This window comes from Dama dama, chromosome 20, assembly GCF_033118175.1.
Source record: "Dama dama isolate Ldn47 chromosome 20, ASM3311817v1, whole genome shotgun sequence".
NCBI classification, from domain to species: Eukaryota; Metazoa; Chordata; class Mammalia; order Artiodactyla; family Cervidae; genus Dama; species Dama dama.
Window position 1 is genome coordinate 2,491,413 of NC_083700.1, and position 22,911 is coordinate 2,514,323.

The 22,911-nt window shown below is 44.6% G+C and overlaps 2 protein-coding genes across 4 annotated transcripts in view; one reads left to right on the forward strand and one right to left on the reverse strand.

Annotated features, from left to right (window-relative positions):
- Window positions 1-10,982, reverse strand: part of GPA33 (glycoprotein A33) — a 50,886-nt gene extending 39,904 nt beyond the window's left edge. Inside the window, exons 1-2 of one of the 2 annotated variants that reach the window (XM_061120174.1) lie at window positions 10,799-10,927; window positions 1,651-1,875 (exon numbers count right to left, since the gene is read on the reverse strand). Coding sequence is in view for 1 of the 2 variants with exons in the window: in XM_061120173.1 (XP_060976156.1) it covers window positions 10,799-10,841 (43 nt within the window). In the remaining variant the exon portion in view is untranslated. Of the gene's footprint in view, window positions 1-1,650; window positions 1,876-10,798 lie in introns of both variants that reach the window. The other variant, XM_061120173.1, reaches the window with a different exon arrangement.
- Window positions 10,983-13,509: 2,527 nt separating this feature from the next.
- Window positions 13,510-22,911, forward strand: part of STYXL2 (serine/threonine/tyrosine interacting like 2) — a 61,956-nt gene continuing 52,554 nt past the window's right edge. The window contains exons 1-2 of one of the 2 annotated variants that reach the window (XM_061119783.1): window positions 13,510-13,570; window positions 14,312-14,437. In XM_061119783.1, coding sequence (XP_060975766.1) covers window positions 14,328-14,437 — 110 coding nt within the window. In that variant the 5' untranslated portion in view covers window positions 13,510-13,570; window positions 14,312-14,327. Of the gene's footprint in view, window positions 13,667-14,311; window positions 14,438-22,911 lie in introns of both variants that reach the window. The other variant, XM_061119781.1, reaches the window with a different exon arrangement.

Below are 22,911 nucleotides of genomic sequence, written 5' to 3' on the forward strand. Positions count from 1 at the left end.
AGGAGAGGAAGGAGCCCCAGGAAGGAGGCGGGTTCCTAGAGTGACAGTTGGTGCCCTAGGCAGAGAGGGTGCTCCGGGGACAGGGAGCTCTGCGAACAGAGACAAGCTCTACAGTCAGGGGTTAGGGATATGGGAACAAAACCTGAGTGCTGTCAAGGTGGAGTGGTTTAAGGAGCAATTGAACTTTACCTCCAAGTCAAATAGATTCTCCACTGGCTGTCTCAACACCAAAATTCCCACCATTGAGTGAAGGCACTGTGTGTGTGTGTGTGTGTGTGTGTGTGTGTGTGTGTGTGTGTGTGCACGCTTAGTCACTTGGTCATGTCCGACTCTACAACTCCATGGAGCCCGCAGGCTCCTCTGTCCATGGGATTATCCAGGCAAGAATACTGGAGCAGGTTGCCCTGACCTCCTCCAGGGGATCTTCCCAGGAATGCAAGTGCTGCCTGGGAGGGAGGGAAGACACAGTGAGTGACTCTCTTCCTTTAACCCGCCGGGCAAATACATTTCCTTAATGTATTCCCTCTCACCCATCCATCCCTAGAAAGGGGACACAGGATGGATAAATGTTGATAAAAAAACAAATGCAATTAGGAAATTGAGGCTTGGAGAGAAGGATAGTGTAAAGGCAAAGGAAGAAAGACAAGGCAGGAAACAGAGCAAACCAGCTTGCTGCCTGCTGAGGTTCAAAGGGGTGGGTGCTCATTCACTGACCCCCACTCAGCAAATGGCTGCTGGGCACCTGTGTTCCAAGGGCTCTGCTGGGCTCTGGGGGAAGATGGCAAGCAGAGACAGACACTGTTCCCACTTTCGTGGTGTCCGATCCTCTGTGTGAGTCAAACGATAATAATGAACAATCACAGAGATAAATGTAAAACCATCATGGTAACCAGTGGTACACAGTCAATGACAGGATATAACAGAGGATGTGGGGATGAGGAGAGGTTGTCCTGAGGAGCTGACATTGGAGGATGGGCAGGAGGGAGCCACAATAGAAGAGGGGGCGAGGTGAAAGGAGGAGAGCCTGTACAGAGGTCAGGGCACGGGAGAAGGTGGGCCATGGTCCAGAAACTCAAGCCGATGTGCAGCAATGGGTGGGGGGTGGAGGGGGCAGGGCAGAGAGTGTGATTCCTTTAGCCTCCTGTGATGATTCCAGATAAACAGAGGCCAAGTACAAACTTCATACTTGTGCCCTCAGGGCAGTTTAGGACAATTCTTGCTATTTGCCAAACTTCACCCTTAGGGACTCTCCTAGAAAGCAATTCCGAAGTTACACCTCCCCCAGCGTGGTCAGAAATGTGGGATGGGCCCAAGTCTAACAGGCCATGATAGCAATTGAGGGTTTTTTGTGTTTTTTTTTTTTTTTTCCACTATCTACATCTATTTGAAACAGTTCTTTTGAGTATGAGGGTTCTTTCTTGCATTGAATGAGTGAGCACTTGTCAGTTTGAAAATCACTGATGTTTATCTTTAGATAATTAAATTAGGAGAAAAATGAAGAACCTACTGATAGCAGGAAGAAGCAAGAGTCCTCTAGGGTCTGGCGTTTGATGAGATAGATATTTGTTACTGTGCATTTCCAGGACAGAACATAGGGCAGAGACTTGAGAACATGGGTGTGTGAAGCCAGATTAAGCTTACATTTCGTACCTAAGTTGCTTGCAGGGCTGTGTTACTGTATTAGCTGGCTGTGCCCCAGACAAACAGGATCTGCTGCGACAAATCTTTATCCCAGTCTTCATTTCAAGGAGGGCACTGCTATGCTCTCAGCCACTGTCTCTTATCAAAGTTTCCTGGTTTGGTTGACAGTATCCTGCTCGATATGATTTTTGTTCTCACAAATTGAGTATGATGATTGATTTCAACCCAAGGAACCTGGTGGAGAGCATAAAGGGACAAGCAGTGAATCACTGCTTGTTTGGGACATCAGCATAGTTTGTAAGATACTTCCAAATTGGAAATGAAGGAGGCAAATCCAAGTGCATGGTCCAAACACACTTGTTCTTCAGTGCCCCTCGCCCCACATCTGTGTCACAGCAAAGCTCACTTCCAGGTCCTGATGCTGAAGGTAAGGCCCCCACTTCCCATGCTCAGCAGTCTTGGCTCTAGTCAGAGTGTGGAGCTAGGGGCTCAGCCGTGGGCCTCATGGTCGCCACTGTCTTTGGACTTCTTTCTCTGGCCTTTCTCACTCCTCCGTGCCAGCTCCTCGGGACCATCTTCTTTTAACCCGTCCTCCTCTGGCCCCCAGTCAACCTTCAGGGAGATCAACCCTGAATATTCACTGGAAGGACTGATGCTAAAGCTAAAGTTCCAGCATTTTGGTCATCTGATGCAAACAGATGATTCATTAGAAAAGGCCCTGGGAAAGATCGAAGGCAGAAGGAGAAGAGGGCCTCAGAGGATGGACGGCATCACTGATGCAATGAACGTGAACTTGGGCAAACTCTGGGAGACGGTGAGGGACAGGGAGGCCTGGCGTGCTGCAGCCCATAGAATCACAAAGAGTCAGACTTGACTGGACGACTGAACAACAGCAGCAGCAATGTCTGGCCCACAGGATGCTAGTAGCCTTGCAGGAGTGGAGCTTGCATGGCCCACCCTAGGCTTTCTGAGGGCCATCTAAGAAAAGAGGGCTTAGAAATGGGCACTGGCGGAGGCAGTGGGGCTGGTTAGAGGTCAGTGCTGGTTGGAAAGAAGCCTAGGTTGGCTTCTTAGCCAAAGTTGCCCAGATAGAAAGTTAAGTTAGATTTGGAAGGGACAAAAAGAAAAATTATAAAGGAGATAAGTAGGCAGAACAGCCTCAAAATCAATCATCAAGAACAAGAATCTAGCTGTTTATGTTTAGCACACATGGTAGAATCTCATAATTTAAAGGTCAACAATAGTATCTGAGAATGCTTGGTAAGATGGATACCCTGCTGGATTAAAGGGAGTTTTATATTTGAGGAGAGAGCCCAATAAAAAGATTTGGAGAAAAAAAGAGGACCAGAAAAACTATAACTTGATCCTAGAAAACCAAAATAAATTGTTCACAAATAGATTGTGAGCACTTGTTCTGGAAACTATGATACAGAAAAAAAAAAAAATGTATTATATATATATATATATATATATATATATATATATATATATATATATAAGCAGTAGTTCTTGTCCCCATGCTGCTTAGGCAAACAGGTGCCAAAATGGATGGAAGGTTAAATGGCAGTAAATCAGATGGGAAAAAAAAAAGTGATTGAGACCTCAAAGTCAAATCAGGAAAAAAAAAAATGTGGCTTAAAGTTACCTGGAAAGGCTTTATGGAGAGAAAGAACTTGTGATACTTAAAGGTTAGTCAGAAAAAAGGAAGGTACTGACACTACAAAGAGGTCTGATGATAATATTTTTCCAGACCAAGAAGTGCAAGATGTAATGTGACAAACATTTTTGTAATATCAAAAGTGTAGAGACATTCTAGGTGCTGAAATATTGGAATTTGGAAGAATGTCCCAGTGGTTTACAGAGTCTAAATAAGAGTTAGGAGAAACTATCCTCACAATATGAGGATATATTTATATGAGGAAACTTATCCTAATAGTAATGGGCAATCACTGAATAGCTCCTAATAGGGGCAGTATCATGGTCATAATTTTATCTTAACAGATCATTTTGGCTTCAGGGTGGACAGCAGATAGAAGGGGCAAAATAGGCTCACAAGCCCAGTTGGAGACTATGTAAGTAGCTTAGGAGAGGGAGCTTACTTCAGAGAGGTGTCAGAGGAAATAGAGAAAGATGAACAGATTTAAGAGATACTGGAGGGCTAAAATCATCAGGACATAGGGATGACTTAAATTTGTAGCTGAAGGAGAAGAAGCTGTCAAGGGTGATATGGTGGTTTTAAAATATGGTCCCAAAATACTTTGGAACTCCTCTCATCAAAAGGATTCATGTCCCCTCCCTTGAACCTAGGTTCTGTGATTGCTTGATCAATAGAATATGGTGGAAGTATGGTAAAAGATGCGGGGTCAATATCTGGGCCCAGACTTTAAGATATTGGCAACTTCCGCCTTATATCTCTTTAGATGTTCACACTTATAATCTAGCCACCATGCTGTGAGGAAGCCCAAGCTCCCCTGTGGAGAAGTTCACAAAAAGAGGAATCAGAGTTAGCAACTACTTGCCAGCGAGTGAGCCAGAGTCTTGGAATTGGGTCTTCCAACCCCAATCAAGTCACCCCAGCTGACACCACATGGAGCAGGGACAAGCTGTCCCTGCCAAGCCCCATCCAAGTTGCAGATTTGTGAGCAAAATAAATGCTTATTATTACCATTTTAAGTTACTACTAAGTTTTGGAATAGATAATTACATAGCAATAGAAAACAGTAACAGATGACTCCTATTTTTCTGGCTTTCATTCCTGGAGGGATTGGGTGTCATTTACTAATGTAGAGATCACTGAAAAAGGCCCAGATGCGGAGACAAAGATCATGAGTTTGGTTTACAACTTGGGAGTTTGAACTGATTCTGAGATATCTAAATTGAAAAGTCACGCATACTTTTGGATTTATGGGTCTAAGGCTCAAGAGAGAGATTGAGTTTGAAGACAAAAATGGGGTCAAATGTGGGTCAATCAGAATGAGTGAGTGAGTGAGTGAAAGTCTCTCCATTGTGTCCAACTCTTTGCAACTCCACAGTCCATGGAATTCTCCAGGCCAGAATACTGAAGTGGATAGCCTTTCTCTTCTCCAGGGGATTTTCGCAACCTAAGGATTGAACCCAGGTCTCCCGCAGTGCAGGCGGATTCTTTACCAGCTGAGCCACAAGGGAAGCCCAGTCAGAATGGGTGTCAACGAAAGATGCAGATGTAGATGAGTCTAAGTGGAGGGAATTCTAACATTTCATGGCAGGCCGAGAAGCATGAAGCTGCAAAGGAGATGTGAAAGGGTTAGCCCAGGAATGCCAGAGGAGAACCAGGAACGGGTGTATCTTGGGGGACCGACAGACTAGAGTATGTTAGGAAGGAGGGAGGGATTATCAGGGTTAGACCTTGCCAGGATCACAAGCACCTGCTGAGCCAGGCTCGCTTTCCCCCCGGCTTCCTCCCTGCTACCCAGCACCACAGTAAGCACTGCCTGGAATGGGGCCCTAGAGGGCAAAAAGGCAAGATGAAGATCACACCTGTGCCCATGAACCAGTTCTTCCCTGGAGCCTTGTTTTTCAAACTGTAGTCCCTGGAGGAGCAGCAACATCACTTGGGAGTTTGTTAGAAATTCAGATACCCAGGCCCTTCCCTAGACCTACTGAATCAATCTATGTTTTGACAAGATCTCCAGATGACTTCTATGCATATGGAAGTGTGAGTTAAGACATCAATTTAGAGGCTGGGCATTAATTCAGGGAAGCAGCCAGATGTTGCAAAGTTGAGCTGCAAATCACATGCAGAGTATCAGCCCCAGTCACAGAAACAGCTATTCATTAAACCTATTTTTCCTCAAGGTCCAATAGGCAACTCTGAACTGAGGTTTTCACATCAGAATCACTTGGGTAAATTTTCATAATCAAAGAGATGGCCAGATTCTGCCTCTCAAGAGTCTGATTCAGAGGGTCTGGGGGGCCTGGACATGTGTACTTTTACTCCCCAGGGGATACTGATGGGCTGCCTAGGTGGCAGCCACTGCCCTAAACCATCACTCATTGCAGGCATACCACTCTTAGGGTGACCATTCATTGCACTCTTCCCACTTCAAGGCTGGAGCTGGGACTGGAGCATTTTAATCTGATTTGTCTCTGACAGGCAGACAGTGTAATTCCCCAGGCACACGAGCCCTCCCTGTGAGCACTGGCTTCTGACTTGTGCTCAGGCACCAGCAGACCCTCCCCAGGTTCCAGGTGTGAGTCACACCCTGGGGTCTGCTGTGGCAACAGGGCTTAGAGCCAGGGCGCAGATGAAAGGCCAGCCTGGCCATCTTGCAGTGCACTTACTGGCCCACACTGCTGGCTCTGGTCTGAATGCCACCCTCTTGGAGTGGAGATTAACTGGGCCCAAGGCCACTCTCTTAAAATTTGCCTGCGGTGCAGAAGATGTAGGAGACCCAGGTTCGACCCCTGAGTCGGGAAGATCCCCTGGAGGAGGAAATGGCAACCCACACCAGTTTTCTTGCCTGGGGAATCCCTGGGACAGAGGAGCTTGGCAGGCTACAGTCTATGGGGTTGCAAAGAGCCGGACAGGACTGAAGCTACTCAGCACGCACTCATGGGGTCAAGATGAACTGGGCCCAAGGCCACTCTCTTATCTGGTCTCATCTTTGTACATGTTTGAGATGCAGCCTGGTAAACCTCGGCGCCTGGACCAGGTCACTGTGTGGACTCAGAGATGCAAGGGACACGAGGCTGAGATATGCCACCCTCTGACAGGGAAGGTCTCAGGAAGCTTCCCAAGCCTGTGTGACTAACAGGAACATGGTACTTCAGAGTGGGCAAATCTAAGTCATGTAGGGAAATTCTCCTGCTGGGGACTGTAGCACTAACAAAGGCCCCTGGGGAAGGATTCTAAAATGGCATGATCAACTTTAGAAAGATAGGAAATTTGAAACTTATTAATAGTTCCCAACAAAAACCCATCATGGATGAATCATCCATGAGCTTATTGAAATTTTTTTTTAGATGGAGGAGAAAAAAAAATATTTTCTCATCTTAAATATTTTGGGATGATAGATTCCCTTATTTCTTGGTGAAAAGCAGTACTTTCTGCTTTTCTAATTTAAGCTTTGAGGTTTCCTCTAGTTCAAGGAAGGTAGGGCTTTTTGTTTGGTTATGTTTTTTATCAAGTCTTCAAAGATTTTAGTGACTCCATGCAAAAAAGTCTCAGAGACTTTTTTCCCCTTGGTGGACTCCTCTTTATGCCTCTCTCTTCCTGCAGCTGTACCTTCTACTATGTCAAGTCTTTCATGGAGTCTGGTGGCTGAAAAAATCCCCAGAGTGGAAGAGCCTGGTCTTATACACAAGGTGGTATGTTTTCTCTAGTAGCCTTTGGGAGGGGTGACAAAATCCTTCATCCACAGTGACTCTCATTCTCTCGGCAGATGTCTGCCAGGTCAGAGTGATCAGCCAGTTGATCATCAAAGTCTAGTTACTTTCCTATAATTTACACTTGCCCATACTGATAACAACAATAATCATAACGGGCATTTATTGAATGCTTATTATGTGGCAGGCACTGAATCCAGGGTCTTTACATTGACAACCTCATTTGCTATCCCTAATAATCAAATGGGAGTTACAATGTGCATTTTTATACAGTATAGGTTGCCCTCTCCATTTTACAGATTAGGAAACTGAGATTTATTGAGGCAACTAATTTGCCTCACGCTAAAGTCAGTTAAGGAAGAGGGCCTGCCCTTCTCAAGTGCCTGTGACACAAGAGGAGAAGCGGGTGGGAGCATCTGCCAGGGAGGGAGAGGTATTATGTCACTGACATTTTTGGAATTGTCATGTTGACTTTTAGTTGGTGTAAGTACTGTTTTTAAATTCTCAAATGCACCACCTTCTGTTTGACCTTTCATATGACCTAATGTGATTTTATTCTGATTCCCCAAAGTCTGATGAGTCCTGGGGCCTGTTTTCATTAATGCTGCTATGGTACTTTGCCCAAGACATCAGCAAAATTTTAGTGGTTACTGAGCAAGTTCAGGTGAAGAACAGAACAACGGGGAGAGCTAGTAGGTCCTCTGGAATCCAGCTTAATCTCCATCTCCTCCAGAAAGCCCTCCCTAATTTCCCTGTTCCTCCTCTGCCATGGCGGGGAGTCTCACCCAACAGCTTTTATGTTTGACTTTTGAAGGCCTTTATTGCTCACTTACACATGGAAATGACTATTTCACCCACAAACATTTCCACTTGGCAAACACATACCCAGAGCTAGCCACCAAGCCCAGCTCCCACGGCTCCACTGCTCCAGCCCCTTCCCCTCAGTATAAAGTATGGAGGCAAAGGCGATGAGCCGCTGGTGCCAGACTTGGGGGCGGAGGGAAGTGGAGGGGGGCAGAACACTCTATCAGTGTGTTTGAACACAATCCCAAGAACTGGTTCCACTGGATGAGTTCACCCAGGGGTCACATGCCTTCTCACAGGAAGAGGTGAAATGTACTGCTCCAGGCTGTTCACAGTTAGGGCCACTTTTCAGTCCGTTTTGTTTTGGGTTGTTTTTTCCCTAACCCCAAAGCCCTTCTTTTTATTGGTGCATGGCTTTCGGGTTGCAGCCAGCAAATGCAGGGGTGTGTAGGGGAGGAGGCGGGGAGGAGGCAAGGCACGAGAGAGACTTCTAGGCTCTGGAGAAGAGGATCAGAGGTCGCTGGCCCAGCCCAGAAAGGATGGTCATTTCCCCTCAGCCTCCTCCCCTCGAGACTTGAAGCACGTCATTTGGGTCTGGATGTGATAGCTGAGACAGATTCCCTGATGACTGTAATTCATTCCAGGCCCCTCACTCCTGTGTTTCCTGCACAAACTATGTGCTTGGTAAAGAGCTGTTTGGATGAAAGAATGAGCCAAGTAGGCCCTCTAGCCTGATGACAAGGGCCCCTCTGCCCCAGTCAGATGGGCCTTCTGGCAGGGCCTCTGAGTTTGATCAGACCCTCCCGAGCAACCAACAGCTTCAAGATTGGGTTTGGAGAGATGGGGAAAGAAGGGGAACCTGGGGAAACCTGGGCACCTGGGAGAACCACCCTGGGCTGGCAGGCCAACTGGTTTGGAGCTTGCCTCTAGAAGCAGAAAAGTGAGCCCTAAATCAGACTCTGTTCCATTCCACTTCCCAGGCCTTAGGGCTCCCAAGTTTGCTGGCAGAACTCTTCACCTCCTCCTGTAACTGTGCAGGACCCTATGGGACTGCCCAGGACAGATCCTTCTCTGCATGTCCTCTGCCTGCCCCTTGTTTGTGGAAAAGCTGTGGTCTTCCAGGCCTACCCTGAGTCATAAAAGTCTGAATCAAGAGTGAATGCAAAAGTAGCAGGTGGGCCAGGAAAATTGGTAAGAATTTAAACACTAAATTAGCCATACAGCAGTCACAGAATGTTTAGCTCCTCCTCCCTGAAGAACCTAGACAGCACTACATGACACACATTTCCTGAGTTGTTTTGGAGTTACTGAAACCCCTACCAAATGGAAGGAAGTATTTGATGACCGTGAGCATGCAGCGCCCAGAGCTACTGGAGCCTGAGAATGATGTTAACCCCTGTGACACCACCCTGTTACCTCACCAGCAGCCAAACAGAAAATTGTGCACAAGCTGATCACACATCCTGTGACTCTCCTTCCTCACCTGGCCTTTGAAAATGCTTTCTTGAAACCCATTGTGTAGTTTAGGTCTTTTGAGCATGAACCACCCCTTCTCCAATTATGGCCCTTGCAGTAAAACTTTCTCTTCCACACTCCAGTATTTCAGTTTATTTAGCCTCATTGTACATGGGGCACATCGACTTGGATTCAACAACATACCCTAGTCTTGCTAGATCCCTGAAGCCCACAATAATTTCTAAACTGCAAGCTAATACAGAGAAAGATGAACACTGTATGATATAACATGTGGAATCTAAAAAATACAACAAACAGATGAATAAAATGAAAAAGAAGCAGACTCATGGATATAAAGAACAAACCAGTGGTTACCAGTGGGGAGAGGGAAAAGAGGAAGGGCAAGATAGGAGTAGGAGAAAAAAGGGTTATTGTGGGATTATATAAAATCTTGTATGTAAAATATTTGACAATTGTAAAACACTACAGAATTTAAAGAATCTTTCATTCAAAGAAAAACAATATTTTTAGTTTTAAAATATGGCCAAATTTTAAAATAAATAAATAAATTGCAAGCTGATGAGATTCTCAGCATGGTTCCTAAAATTCCCCCAACCCTTATCTCTCAGATTCCTTGCTCATTCTACTTTGCGTCAGTTCCCAGGAGTCTAATGCCAAGACCTCCATCCTAACCCTTAGACACTCCATGGATCCTCACACAATGACTTGGCTATCTAGCACTTGACTTGGAGTCTACCATTATATTAATGAATGTCTGTTTTTTATTATGCAGGGTTTTCCCCATGTTCTGAGCTTTCAATGACCAGAGTACGAAGAGAGCTAAAGAGCTTTGACCCTTGGAAAGGGCCTTTCTAATTGGTTGTTTTTTGAAGGGCTTAGTCTTCTCTTGCCCTGTAAATGATATTGGGTGAGTAGTGTCTCTCTTTGTCAGTTTCCATGTATGTGATACAGATGTTACCACTTTCACCAGTGCCTCTTTCTCTGGTTTTAAGGCAACGGTTAAAATCTCACGTATTAGTGGTTTAATCGGTAAGTTGTGTCCGACTCTCACAACCCCCTGGGCTGTAGCCTGGCAGGTTCCTCGGCCCATGGGATTTCCCAGACAAGATTCCTGGAGTGGGTTGCCATTTCCTCCTCCAAAATCTCAGGTAGTGAACACACATCCTGGATCCACACATCCTGGCCTTTCTGGGGTTTAAAAACCCTGATTTTAAATATTTTGTTCTAATTTCCAGATTTTATTAATATATTTGATCCGATGATTTGACTTGGAATCAGAAAATATAGTTTTGAGACCCTTATGAATTCTTCATTCCATAAATGGGCTCAAATTTTATTTACTAATGTGAGAACAAAAAAATTCTGATTCTGGCCTGGAACCTGCTGTTTCAGCAACAGAACATGTCGTTCTGCCCAGAGGGAATACACTGTGTCATTCGAGGCCCTCCCTGGGGGTGTCTGGGAGACCCTGAGCACTCAGCCCCTATCTTGCCCACCCCTGGGCACTACTCACCTGCACAAAGCACCCCCAGCAGAAGCTGTATCTTCCCCTCCATGGTCTTGCTCCCTCTCTGCCCCAAGTCCACACTGGCACTGGTGGGCTCCTGTCTTGAATCAGTCGGGGCTGACTGGTTAAAGCTACAGCGGCCTCTGGCCCAGCCCAGCCTTCGGTCAGTCCTATAGTTTCTCCCTTCCTGTCTACCTCTGCCCAGCCTGGCCCCCATGCCCCACCCCTCAGCTGGACTGACAGGCGAGCTCACCTGTGGGACTAGACTCCAGCCCCGCCCACCCCACCAAAGGCCCCAGCAGGAACCTTCCTCACCTTCTCAGTTCCTTCCCCTGCCTTCTCTCCATTTAGCAGGTGGGCAAAGTCCTGGGCTTCTCACTATAATGCGTGTTTACCTGTATGAGACAGGAAGTTGCCACCTTATAATATAAAGGGAAGTGATCTCAGAGGAAGGCTTTCAAAGTCAATAAAAGAAGGGTGTTGGCCACAATTGCTGAAACACTTCGAGACATACTATGATCTGTTCCTCTGCTTCCCTTCCTTTTCATTTCCCCCCATCCCACGGCATGCTAGAGACACAGTCATGAAGAAGACCAGAAGTCTCTACCCCAGAGAACTGCTAATCTGACTGAGGAGGAAAATAGTATACAGTCAAACAAGACAGCCAGAAATACCACGACTGATTCATCTCAGTTAACTTGGAGTTGCCCCAGTGTTAAAACAGAAGGCCCTATGTCCCAGGAATGCCTCTATCTTAGGGAAACTGAGGTAGCTGGTCACCCCACTTAAAGATCACCAGTGCCGTGGGGAGCATAACCTGGGAGATGACACAGGTAATAAGACTGGCCATGGAAGGGGATCCACCTTGGCCTGGGTGGTCAGAACACAGTGCGGAAATGAGTGTTTCGATTCTCTATGTCACAGACAGGGATCTATATCTCAAAGAAGTTAAATGGGCTACCTATGGTCACATAGCTGGCAAGTGGTTTTCTGATTTTTAGTCCACTCTGCTAGTGATCTGGATGTCACCCTCTGTGAGCTCAGGGTGGTGATTAAGGTTATAAAGAAAACAGAGGCCCTCTGTCACCCCCTCCTCCTGAGCGGTCCCTGCTTTATCTGCTGCCACTTTTAGGTGTACGCACTCTCCCTTCTCCCTCTCTCACCTCCCACCCACCTTCTGCTTCCTTATGCTGGCGGTCTGCCCACCTGATGCCACTCTTTGGCTCCCTGCCCAATTCCCACCCCCTCTCCATCCCTCCCTCCTCATGGAACCTTGAGGTTCTTTCATGAAGCCTTCATCCTCATGGAACCTTGAAGTCTGAAGGCACCTTGAACCCCATGGTTACTCGGCTGTGGTCCTTCTTCCATCTTCCGCAGCTGCTCACTGAGCCCCTGTTTTGATGCCCAGGACAGCGGTTTGGCAACTGGTCAATGGTGGTACCACGTGCTTCTCCAGAGATGCCTTCCGGAACCACTCTCTCCAAAGATGCTCCCATCTCTGCTTTGCCAAGTCTCGGCACACAACCTTGTTTTCTTTCTTCAAAGCTCTAGTCACTATGTGAAATTAATTTCTGCTACCCTAAAACTTTTTCCATGTCATCCCCTCTGGAAATCCTCCCCTCACCATATCTGCTATTGCAATCCGATATGTGCTTTAAAGCCCAGTTCAGGTGTTATCTGTTCTTTCGTGAAGCCTTTCCTGACTTCTTCAGTCAGAAGGGCTCTCTCCCTCCTTTGAACTCACACAGCACTCTGGATCTCTCTTAGGACACTAACTGACTACATTCTGCCTTGTGCTTGAGCTATTTTTGGTCTCTGTCTCATTCCTTCTAATAAGCTATGAGGTCATTCATTTGTTTGGCCAGTTGTTAATGATACTATGCCCCAGGCATTATTCCACCTAGCTGGGAAGAAACACCATTTTAAGCATGTAATTATGTGTCTTACTAACTTTGGTCACATCAGAGCCGGATGCATAGTGGATATCAATATGTATTTGTGAATGGGTAGACAAATGGGCAGATGGATGGATGAAGGGATAGGGGTCATTACAGAATGTATGGGGTGAGGGAATGAACTTTTGGGTTATTGGGCTTTGTTTTGATTGTAATGTTGATGGGAGTTGGTGTAGTGGAGTAGGATGGATTATAAACTCATTTGAAGTTTATGAAGCTCAAGGGGTGTTTATATCACCCAGGATGACATGGGATGAGTGTGGGACAGGGGTTGTGGAAGAGATGCACAACTGCCCAGCTCAGTATCCAGAGTCATCTCTCTCCAAAGAAATGGAGTCCTGGTCACAGGCAGTTACTACCCCTTAGTCTCACCATGGTGCTCTCCCAACATCTATCAGAGGATCCTCCCCACTCTATATATCTGGTATTTCCCCAAAACCCCTCTATGCTGACAGAGGGTTAAAGTACAGTTTAATTCATTCTTCTAGATCCTTGGCTTTAGATTATCTTCTGGAAGCACTCTGAACAGGCAGCCCCAGGCAGGGAGGTATGGAGAGAGAGCCCAAAGTAAACCTATTCTTTAGGCCTCTCTGTGAAGCATGAACTTCTCCCAATTCTGCGGCTCAAGGTCAGTTTCCAAAGAAACAGCCAGGAGGGAAAGAGTTAAGTGGGGCCCACGTTCGGGTCTGAGTCCTGAGCCTGCATGCCTTCCTCTCAGAGATCTGCCAGGCTGAGGGGCCAGAGGCTAAATTTAGAAGACAGCTAAGGTTTCCTGTGAACAGCTGTCCTGCGCCTCAGAGAAGAGACGGGAGAGAGGAGGGAGGTCCGTCTCACTGGTCGGAGCCTCTGGCCATTTTGTCTGGGTCCCTCAGCCTCTGGGTGGCTGCCCTCTTGGTGTGGAGATACAGGCAGATCCGCGGTGAGTGTTCTCCCCTCACTTTGTCCTGTGAGCCCGGGACTTACAAACAAAGGCAAGGAGCTCTTCCCTGAGTGTCAGGGCCCAGCCTTGTCTGGGACCAGCTCCTGGGGGGCCTCATGTTCCTTAATAAGCTGTGGAATGGCTCCTGAGCCAAAGTCAGTGGCTCCTGCGGCCTTGGTTAGAGTCGCTGAAGAAGCTACCTTCCCAGTAGAGACAAAAGGTGTCTCTACTTGTGTGAGAGCGGGAGAGAGAGAGTGTGTATACCCAGAAGTTTCAGAGAAAGACCTTTCTGGTCTGGGGAATACACATTTGTTCAGCTTAAGCTATAGTCAAGGCAAACTTTGGACTCCCCTCACTGCTTTCTTGCTGGCACCTGTGGAAGGAGCCAAGGTATCACTTCTTAAATCTCATGACTCCAAGGTGGACTGTTTACATGGCCGAGTGTGCATTTTGGTGTCCTGATAATAGTAGCTGAATCAAGTCTGACTGGGTTTTCCTCATGAGTTGTTTCCCCACTAGGCGATTAACATGTGGTGACTTTCCCATTCCTAGTTCCATTGAGGTGACGTCACCAACACACCCCTGACCCCCACAAAACCTCCAGAACTAGGCTTTCTAACTGCCTTATTCGCGCTAAACCTACAGAGGCTGACAGGCTGACATGGCAACCAGTGGGGACCCAGAAGAGGAGCAGGTAGTCCCGAGTGAAGAGGATGAAGCCGACGTGAGGGCTGTGCAGGCCCGGTACCTCCGGAGCCCCTCCCCCAGCCAGTAAGTATGCGCTTGCTGCGTGCGGGCCTCCCGCCGGCCATCATGGAGTGCGCTAGGGAGCGTGATGACAAGTGGACCCCAGGGAGCCTGCAGCCATAACCTTAAGTTCACTCGTTCAGCAAACATTGTTTGCAAATTTTTTATGTGCTATACTTTATGGAAGAAAAAACTTGCAAACAGACACATTGCAACACGGCTTGGTAAGTGCTAGAATTAGCATGCTTAGGGTTTAGTTGATGGGGAGAGGGAAAGGATCACCTGGGCTTGGAAGGTTTATAGGAGACTTCCTAGAGGAGATGATGTTGGACTTGAACCTCAAAGGGTGAGTAGGAATTTGGCAGGTGTCCTTGGGTGATAGTACTTTTTTCCCTAGGAGGGAGATAAGCCTGGAATGGGGATGATAGACCATAGATCATAGATAAGAGAAGGCAATAGAACAGGAAGAAGCCCTTAAGACACCAAATTCTAGCACTAAGGTAATTTTGTATCTGTGATCAGGCTGTGTCTTTCCACTGGGATGTTTGCTTCCTGGAGGGTCTTCTTTATTTTGTGACAATTAATTTTAAAGTTTCTTTTACGTAAAATCATGGAGGATATATGATAATGTAGAATGAAAAATTTGCATACAATTTTAAGAAAAAGCATAAAGCAACAAAGAAATACTTAATTGCTTGCTAAAGTAGTAGTGTGTGTGCCTTTTCTTTTTTCTATTGCCGCAACTAATAGTAGGGGACCTGACTTCTAATCTTAACTCTGTCACCAAATTTTAAGTGAAGAATCACTTTAATTCTTGAGCCTATGTCTCCTTATCTAGAAAAAGGGAAGAAAAGACTCAGAATATTTCAAGATAAATTCACATCAGAGCATCTCTGATTCTGCTTGACTTTCCTGTTCCTTGGGTCTCTTGGGGTCTTGCTGGCTCCTGCTTCTGGGGCTCACCAGGCTTCCCCTTTGGAGTGAGATGGGAGCAAATGTAGGCACTCATCACCATGATGGGCCAGGCCACACCGACCGAATGGAGCTTCAGGAATTTTCCCTTAAAATTCAGGCTTATGTTCCCACTTAGAGAAACTGTCAGGATTGAGAGATTTAAAGTACAGCCCTCCTCCTCTATGCTACCAGACAAGGCATAGGTAGTTTTATGTGTTGATAGGGTAAGTGATGGCTTCATGTCGTAGTTGGAGTAATGATAGCTCTTATAGCAAATGGACTTTTTTTTCTCACTCAGGTGTGTTTCAGAACAGGTACCTGAGCAGTGATTCAGGAACTGAGGCTCCTTTTGTCTTGTAGATCCTCCACTGTGAGCCCTGACTTCTAAAGTGACTGTGTTCATCAGCCTTGAGACAGAATGGAGACTCTCTCAGGAGGGTTTTATGGGCCAGGCCTGAAAATGCCATTTTGCTTCCACTCATATTGGCTTCCCTGGTAGCTCAGCTGGTAAAGAATTAGCCTGCAATGCAGGAGACCTGGTTTGATTCCTGGGTGGGGAAGATCCCCTGGAGAAGGGCATGGAAACCCACTCCAGTATTCTTGCCTGGCAAATCCCCATGGACAGAGGAGGCTGGTGGGCTGCAGTTGATTGGGGTCGCAGAGAATCGGACACAACTGAGCGGCTAAGCACTGCTGCTGCTAAGTCGATTCAGTCATGTCTGACTCTGTGCGACCCCATAGATGGCAGCCCACCAGGCTCCTCTGTCCCTAGGATTCTCCAGGCAAGAATACTGGAGTGGGTTGCCATTTCCTTCTTCAATGCATGCATGCATGCCAAGTCACTTCAGTCGTGTCTGACTCTGTGCGACCATGTTCCATTGGCTGGAACTCAGCAAGGCCATGCTTTCCTGTAAGGGAGGATGGTCCGTGAACCCAGGAAAAAGAAGAAGTGGGCTTATTAACACACAGCAGGCTCAGCCACTGTAGCCTCTCAAGACAGTTAATGTTCATGTCTCCTTTTTCCCACTCTTAGACCAAACTTACTGCCTTCCCAGGGAAACAGCCTGAAATCCCATTTACCAATTGCTGCAAAGTTCAAAGGCTGGGCTCTCTGGAAAGTATGCCCTGTCCACCTCGGGGCTGAATGCAGCTCCTCATGGTCTGACCAGGATAACAACCCCTGGCCCTACCAAAAAAAAGAAAAAAGCCTCCCACCCAATGAAAGGAGCAGTAGGGGATACAGCAGCCATCAGTCCTTATGAATAATGACCCTGTTGAGTGTGTCTTTGCCCCAGAAGTGGGGAGCTCTCCTAGGTGTGACCTTGATGTGGCTCTCAGGGTGGCATTCTTTGTCTGTTGTTCTCTGTGGCTTCTAGCTCCATCCCCTGGGCCTTTTTCCTTGTCTGTTATCCTCCACAGCCACATCTGAAGTGAAGCTGAAGAGGGTCTCTTCCTTGAGTGCTGCATAACTTTTGCAGACTTGTCCTGCTTATGAAAACTTGGAGGTCCAAGGGCTGTTTTAAGGCTTATATGACCCAAAGGCCTTTTAAGAGTCATGACTTCTTAGAAAATGTTATCCCTTCAAAAGTTTAATTGTTTTCTGATTTATGGAAACCAGACAACTCCATGTGCCAGAAATCACACACATGGTTCTTTCTTAGATATAATTTTCAATCCTAATTTATTTCTCTGATTCCTTGTGTACATGCTTCACTCTCTCAGCTTAATGATAGATATCTTGAGAGATTATCTGAAACTTTAAATTTGAGTAGGAAGTTCAGGATCAAAGTTATTTAGAATGTATAATCAACAAGCTCCCTCATTAGAGGGGAGGATACAATAATAAAATGTAATCAATCCAAAAGAAGGCAAGAGAAAAAAGAATATAGGAAAAGCATAATCGATAATAAGAAAATATTAGGATGGAAGATTTAAACCCAAATATATAAGTAATTATTTAAACATATATAGACTAAAATACATGGTCTTCCCTGGTAGCTCAGCTGGTAAAGAATCCACCTGCAATGCAGGAGACCCCAATTTGATTCCTGGGTCAGGAAGATCCCCCAGAGAAGGGATAGGCTACCCACTCCAGTATTCTTGGGCTTCTCTGGTGGCTCAGATGGTAAAGAATCAGCGTGCAGTGCAGGAGACCTGGGTTTGACCCCTGAGGTAGGCAGATCCCCTGGAAGAAGGCATGGCAACCCACTCCAGTATTTTTGCCTGGAGAATCGCTATGGACAGAGGAGGCTGGTGGGCTGCAGTCCATGGGGTTGCAAAGAGTCAGACACAACTAAGTGACTAAGTGCAGCAGAGCAGACTAAATACTTCAATTAAAAAACAAAAATTGGCAGACTCAATTTTTTTACAAGCCTACATACTTTTTACAAGAGACACACTCAAAAATAAAGATGTACAAAGGTGAACAAAAGATAGAAAACTTATACTACACTGTTCTGGTTACTATTGTTCATAACTCCAAAACTTAGTGTCATAAAATAACCATTTTGTTATGTTCATAATTTGGAATCTGGACAAGGCACAGTAGTGTGGCTTGTTTGTTTCAGGATGTCTGGGGCCTCAGCTAAAAAGACTTGGAGACTGGGGATAAATTTTAGCCTGGGGTGATTCAAGAGCTGGGAGCTGGTATCAGAGAGGCATCATCACACATATGGCACTTGAGGTCAAGACCTCAGCTAGGCAATTGGCCTGAATACCTAACATGGTCTTTTCATATGATCTGTCCATGTGGGACACTGTGGGCTTTCTCAGAGCCTGGCAGCTGAATTCCAAGACAATAGAACAAAAGTGCATTGATTTTCATGATCTAGCTTCAGAAGTCACAGAGAGGACCACAAAAGTTCAAAGGAGGCAACACGGACTCTACCATTCCATTGAAGGTGTATTAGGGCCATGTTGTAGGGAGAATGGGTGGGAGGGGGTACATTGGGGCCCTCTTTGGAAAGTACCCACTCCTGTAATTGCAAACACTGACTAGAAGCAAGCCAGTGAAGTGATTTATTGATAGCAGGCAAAGAAAACCTTAGGGGAGACATTACCTTAAAGTTTCAGAATAATCAAATTCGCTATACAATAGATATATTCATTTAAATTATTAAAATTTCTAGGATCTCATAAAGTAACCTCTAAATATGTAAAGCAAAGAGTTGACAGAACTGAAGAAAAAGTAAAATTCACAATCTTAGTCAAATGTACGTTTTAAAAAACACAGTCTCAGCAACTGATAGAATGAGGCAAAAAACAATCAAGAATACAAGAAATGTAAATAAAAGAATAAATAAAATTAACCTAATTTGCATTTATAGACTATATACCCAACAGTTGCAAGAGATAGATTCTTATCATGTGCATGTGGAATTTTTACCAAAAATTTCACACATGCATTGGGTCATATGTATATCAACAAGTTTTTAATGCTTGAAATCACATAAAACATGTTCTCTGATCATTGCAGAGTTAAGCTAGAAATCATTAAAGACAAAATACACAATAGAAATTTCAAGAGTTAGTATCTAAGAGAACAGGATGGAAGTTCATTGATTTTCATGATCTAGCCTCAGAAAGAAAGTCACATGAAACAAATATTCAAAAGGAGACAACATAAACTCCACCACTCCCCTGGAGAGGCATCAAGGTGACGCTTACAAGAGAGCAAGTGGGATGGGATATACTGAAATATATGGATGACAGACATTCAAATTACAACCATAGCTCGATACTACGATATACTCACCAGACTGCCTAAAATTAAACACTGACAATAGCAAATATTAATGAGGATGTGAAGCAAACAGGATGTTCCTGTTCATTGCTGGTAAGAGGGTAAATTAGTACAACCCTTTGGAAAATTGTTTCCTAGTATCTAAACACATGCTTGTCCTATGGCCCAGCAGGCTCACTCCTGATTCACACTTAACAGAAGTAAGTATATATGTGCACCAGAAGAGAAGTACTAATACTAGAATGTTTCAGCAGCTAACAGTCATTAAGAATATAGAATGTTTGAACAACAAGAACTGTCTAATTAATAGCAGGCTAGATAAATAAAGTCTGGTAAATATATTTAAATACTGACCTAGAGAATAGGCATTTTATTAAGTGCCTATCACTTTGGTGTGATTGAGCTTCTGAGGTTATTGGTTGGAGAGGGTGATCAGTGAGTACTGGCTGTGAAGGTAGAAGGTGGGTCACTGCAGGGAAAACCAATTCTGCCGGTTTCAGAGTTCCACATAAAGTGAGCTGGTCACAGGACAAAAACATTGATTAATAGGGACATTCCAGCAGCATTCAGTTCTTAGTCCTTCCAGCTGCCAGTCCCCCCTCCTAGACAAAAACAAGCTCAACCCGAAAGCCCCACTTACACATGAAAAGGGCTGAACTCCCCAAAAGTCAGGTCCCGCAGACAGAGCACATTTTCTCTGGGTTCTCAGTGACTCCTCCCAAGTCCACTTGGTTGTAAAGCCCCTCTTGGTTTGTGTAGACTTCCCTGGTGGCTCAGACCGTAAAGCGTCTGCCTACAATGCGGGAGGCCAGGGTTCAATCCTTGGGTGGGGAAGATCCCCTGAGAAGGAAATGGCAACCCACTCCAGTACTCTCGCCTGGAAAATCCCATGGACGGAGGAGCCTGGTGGGCTACAGTCCATGGGGTCACAAACGGGGTCGGACACAACTGAGCGACTTCAATGTCAATGTCATGTTGGTTTGTGTACGGTATATCCCTTTGTTGTTGTTCAGTCACTGAGTCGGGTCCAATTCTTTTTCGACTCCATGGACTGTAGCCCACCAGGCTCCTCTGTCCAGTGGGATTTCCCAGGCAAGAATACCGGAGTGGGCTGCCATTTCCTTCTCTACAGCATACTCCTTAGCAGTCGGTTTTTAGTAGCTGATCCCAAAATAACTAGCCCTTTTCAGACATGTTCAAGAAAGTCAAACACACAGTAACACTTCACAGGCTATCCCTTCCTGCAATTAGCATCATAAAATCTGAGGTATAAACTAAGACAGCTGCACTGACTTTTGAGTCATCATCCAATCAACCCTACTGCACTGTACAGAGCTGGGCTTAAACTAGCTCAGATGAATGTCTACAGTATCTTTAAAAATGAAAAGGCAGCTCACAAACTGGGAGAAAAAAATGAAAATCACATATCTGATGATGAACTCATATCCAAAATATACATTTAAAAAACTCTAAAAACCCAGTAAAAAAGAAACAACACAATTTTGATTATGGTAGTGATCTCACTGATTTGTGTATCAAACTTTACCAATCTGCACATTTTAAATATGTGCTGTATGAATAACAATTATTACTTAAATAAAACTGTGGGCTTTTTAAAGCTATGGAAAGAGAATTATTAATAAAATTATCTTCTAGGAGCCAATATAGTGATGTGGGAAGAATGAAAATGGTGTAATTAAGGCCAAAATTAAGCTCTGCTCTGCCACTTAGTAGCCATGAAAGCTTATATAAATAACTTAGTCATAAAACTGGGATATCAGTTTTACCTAGTGATAGAAATTTAAAAATATAGTAAAACATATATTATTTATATTATATACAATATATAACCTACATTATTACAATATAACACTTATCTCCTGTATTAGCAGGTGGATTCTTTACCACTGAGCCACCAGGGAAGCCCATTCTAAGCAACAGATCATCACCCAAGTCTGAACAATCCTCCCTGTACTTAATAAATGCCTGAAATTCCATCCTCCTTGTTTTATCTCTTTAGCTAAAAGCTTGAGCCTTTTTAAAATTAAGTTATTCATGGAGAGAGCAAATATCCCACCAGCAGAATCCCAGTGCTCATTTCCTAGGGCTTCTGTAACAAATTCCCACAAACTGGGTGGCTTAAAAACCACACACACATATAGCACAAATAAATTCTCTCAGGTTTAAAGGCCAGAAATCTGAGATCCAGGTGCTGGCAGGGACACTCTCCCTCCAAAGACTCCAGGGAAGATTTTGCCCTCGCCTCTTCCTTGCTTCTGTTGGCTCTAGGAGTTTCTTGGCTTGGGACAGTGTAACTCCAACCTCTGCCTTTGTCTTCATATGGTCATCTCGTCTCTGTCTTCTCTTGTGTCCTTTTTTTACATATAAGTTTATTTATTTTTAATTGGAAAATAATTACTTTACAATATTGTGTTGGTTTCTGCTCTATATCAACATGAGTCAGCCACAGGTCTTAGAGGAAACCATAGGCTGTACACTCTTTGACATACATCACACCAGGGTCCTCTATGACTAAGTAATTTAAAAACATTTAAATTTAAATTTAAAAATTAAATTAAAAAAATTTTAATAATAAAAATTTTAATAATAAAAAATTAAATTTAAAAAAATTTAAAAACTAAGTAATTTAAAAACAAAAATGGGACTTACTCAAACTTAAAAGCTTTTGCACAGCAAAGGAAATAATAAACAACATTAAAAGACAAACCTCAGAATGGGAGAAAATAATTGCAAATGAAACAACAGACAAAAGGATTAATCTCCAGAATATATAAGTAACTCTTACAGCTCTTGTGTTCTTTTTAAGTGACATCTTCCACTGAATTTATGGTCTACCCTAATCCATGAATGGGCTTGCCTCATAGCTCAGTCAGTAAAGAATCTGCCTGCAATGCAGGTTGACCCCAGTTCAATTCCTGGGTCAGGAATATCTGCTGAAGAAGGGATAGGCTACCCATTCCAGTATAGGGCCACCCAAGATGGACGGGTCATGGTGGAGAGTTCTGACAAAATGTGGTCCACTAGAGAAGGGAATGGCAAACCACTTCAGTATCTTGCCTTGAGAACCCCATGAAGAGTATGAAAAGGCAAAAAGATAGGACACTGAAAAATGAACTCCCCAGGTCAGTAGGTGTCCAATATGCTACTGGAGATCAGTGGAGAAATAACTCCAGAAAGAATGAAGAGACAAAGCCAATGCAAAAACAACACCCAGTTGTGGATGTGACTGGTGACGGAAGCAAGGTCCAATGCTGTAAAGAGCAATATTGCACAGGAACCTGGAATGTTAGGTCCATGAATTAAGGCAAATTGGAAGTGATCATATAGGAGATGGCAAGAATGAACATCGACATTTTAGGAATCAGCGAACTAAAATGGACTAGAATGTGTGAATTTAACTCAGATGACCATTATATCTACTACTGTGGGCAAGAATCCCTTAGAAGAAATGGAATAGCCATAATAGTCAACAAAAGAGTCTGAAATGCAGTACTTGGATGCAATCTCAAAAATGACAGAATGATCTCTGTTCATTTCCAAGACAAACCATTCAATATCACACATTAATCCAAGTCTATGCCCCAACCAGTAATGCTGAAGAAGTTGAATGGTTCTATGAAGACCTACAAGACCTTCTAGAACTAATACCCCAAAACGATTTCCTTTTCATCATAGGGGACTGAAATGCAAAAGTAGGAAGTCAAGAGATACTGGAGTAACAGGCAAATTTTGACTTGAAGTACAAAATGAAGCAGGGCAAAGGCTAATAGAGTTTTGCCAA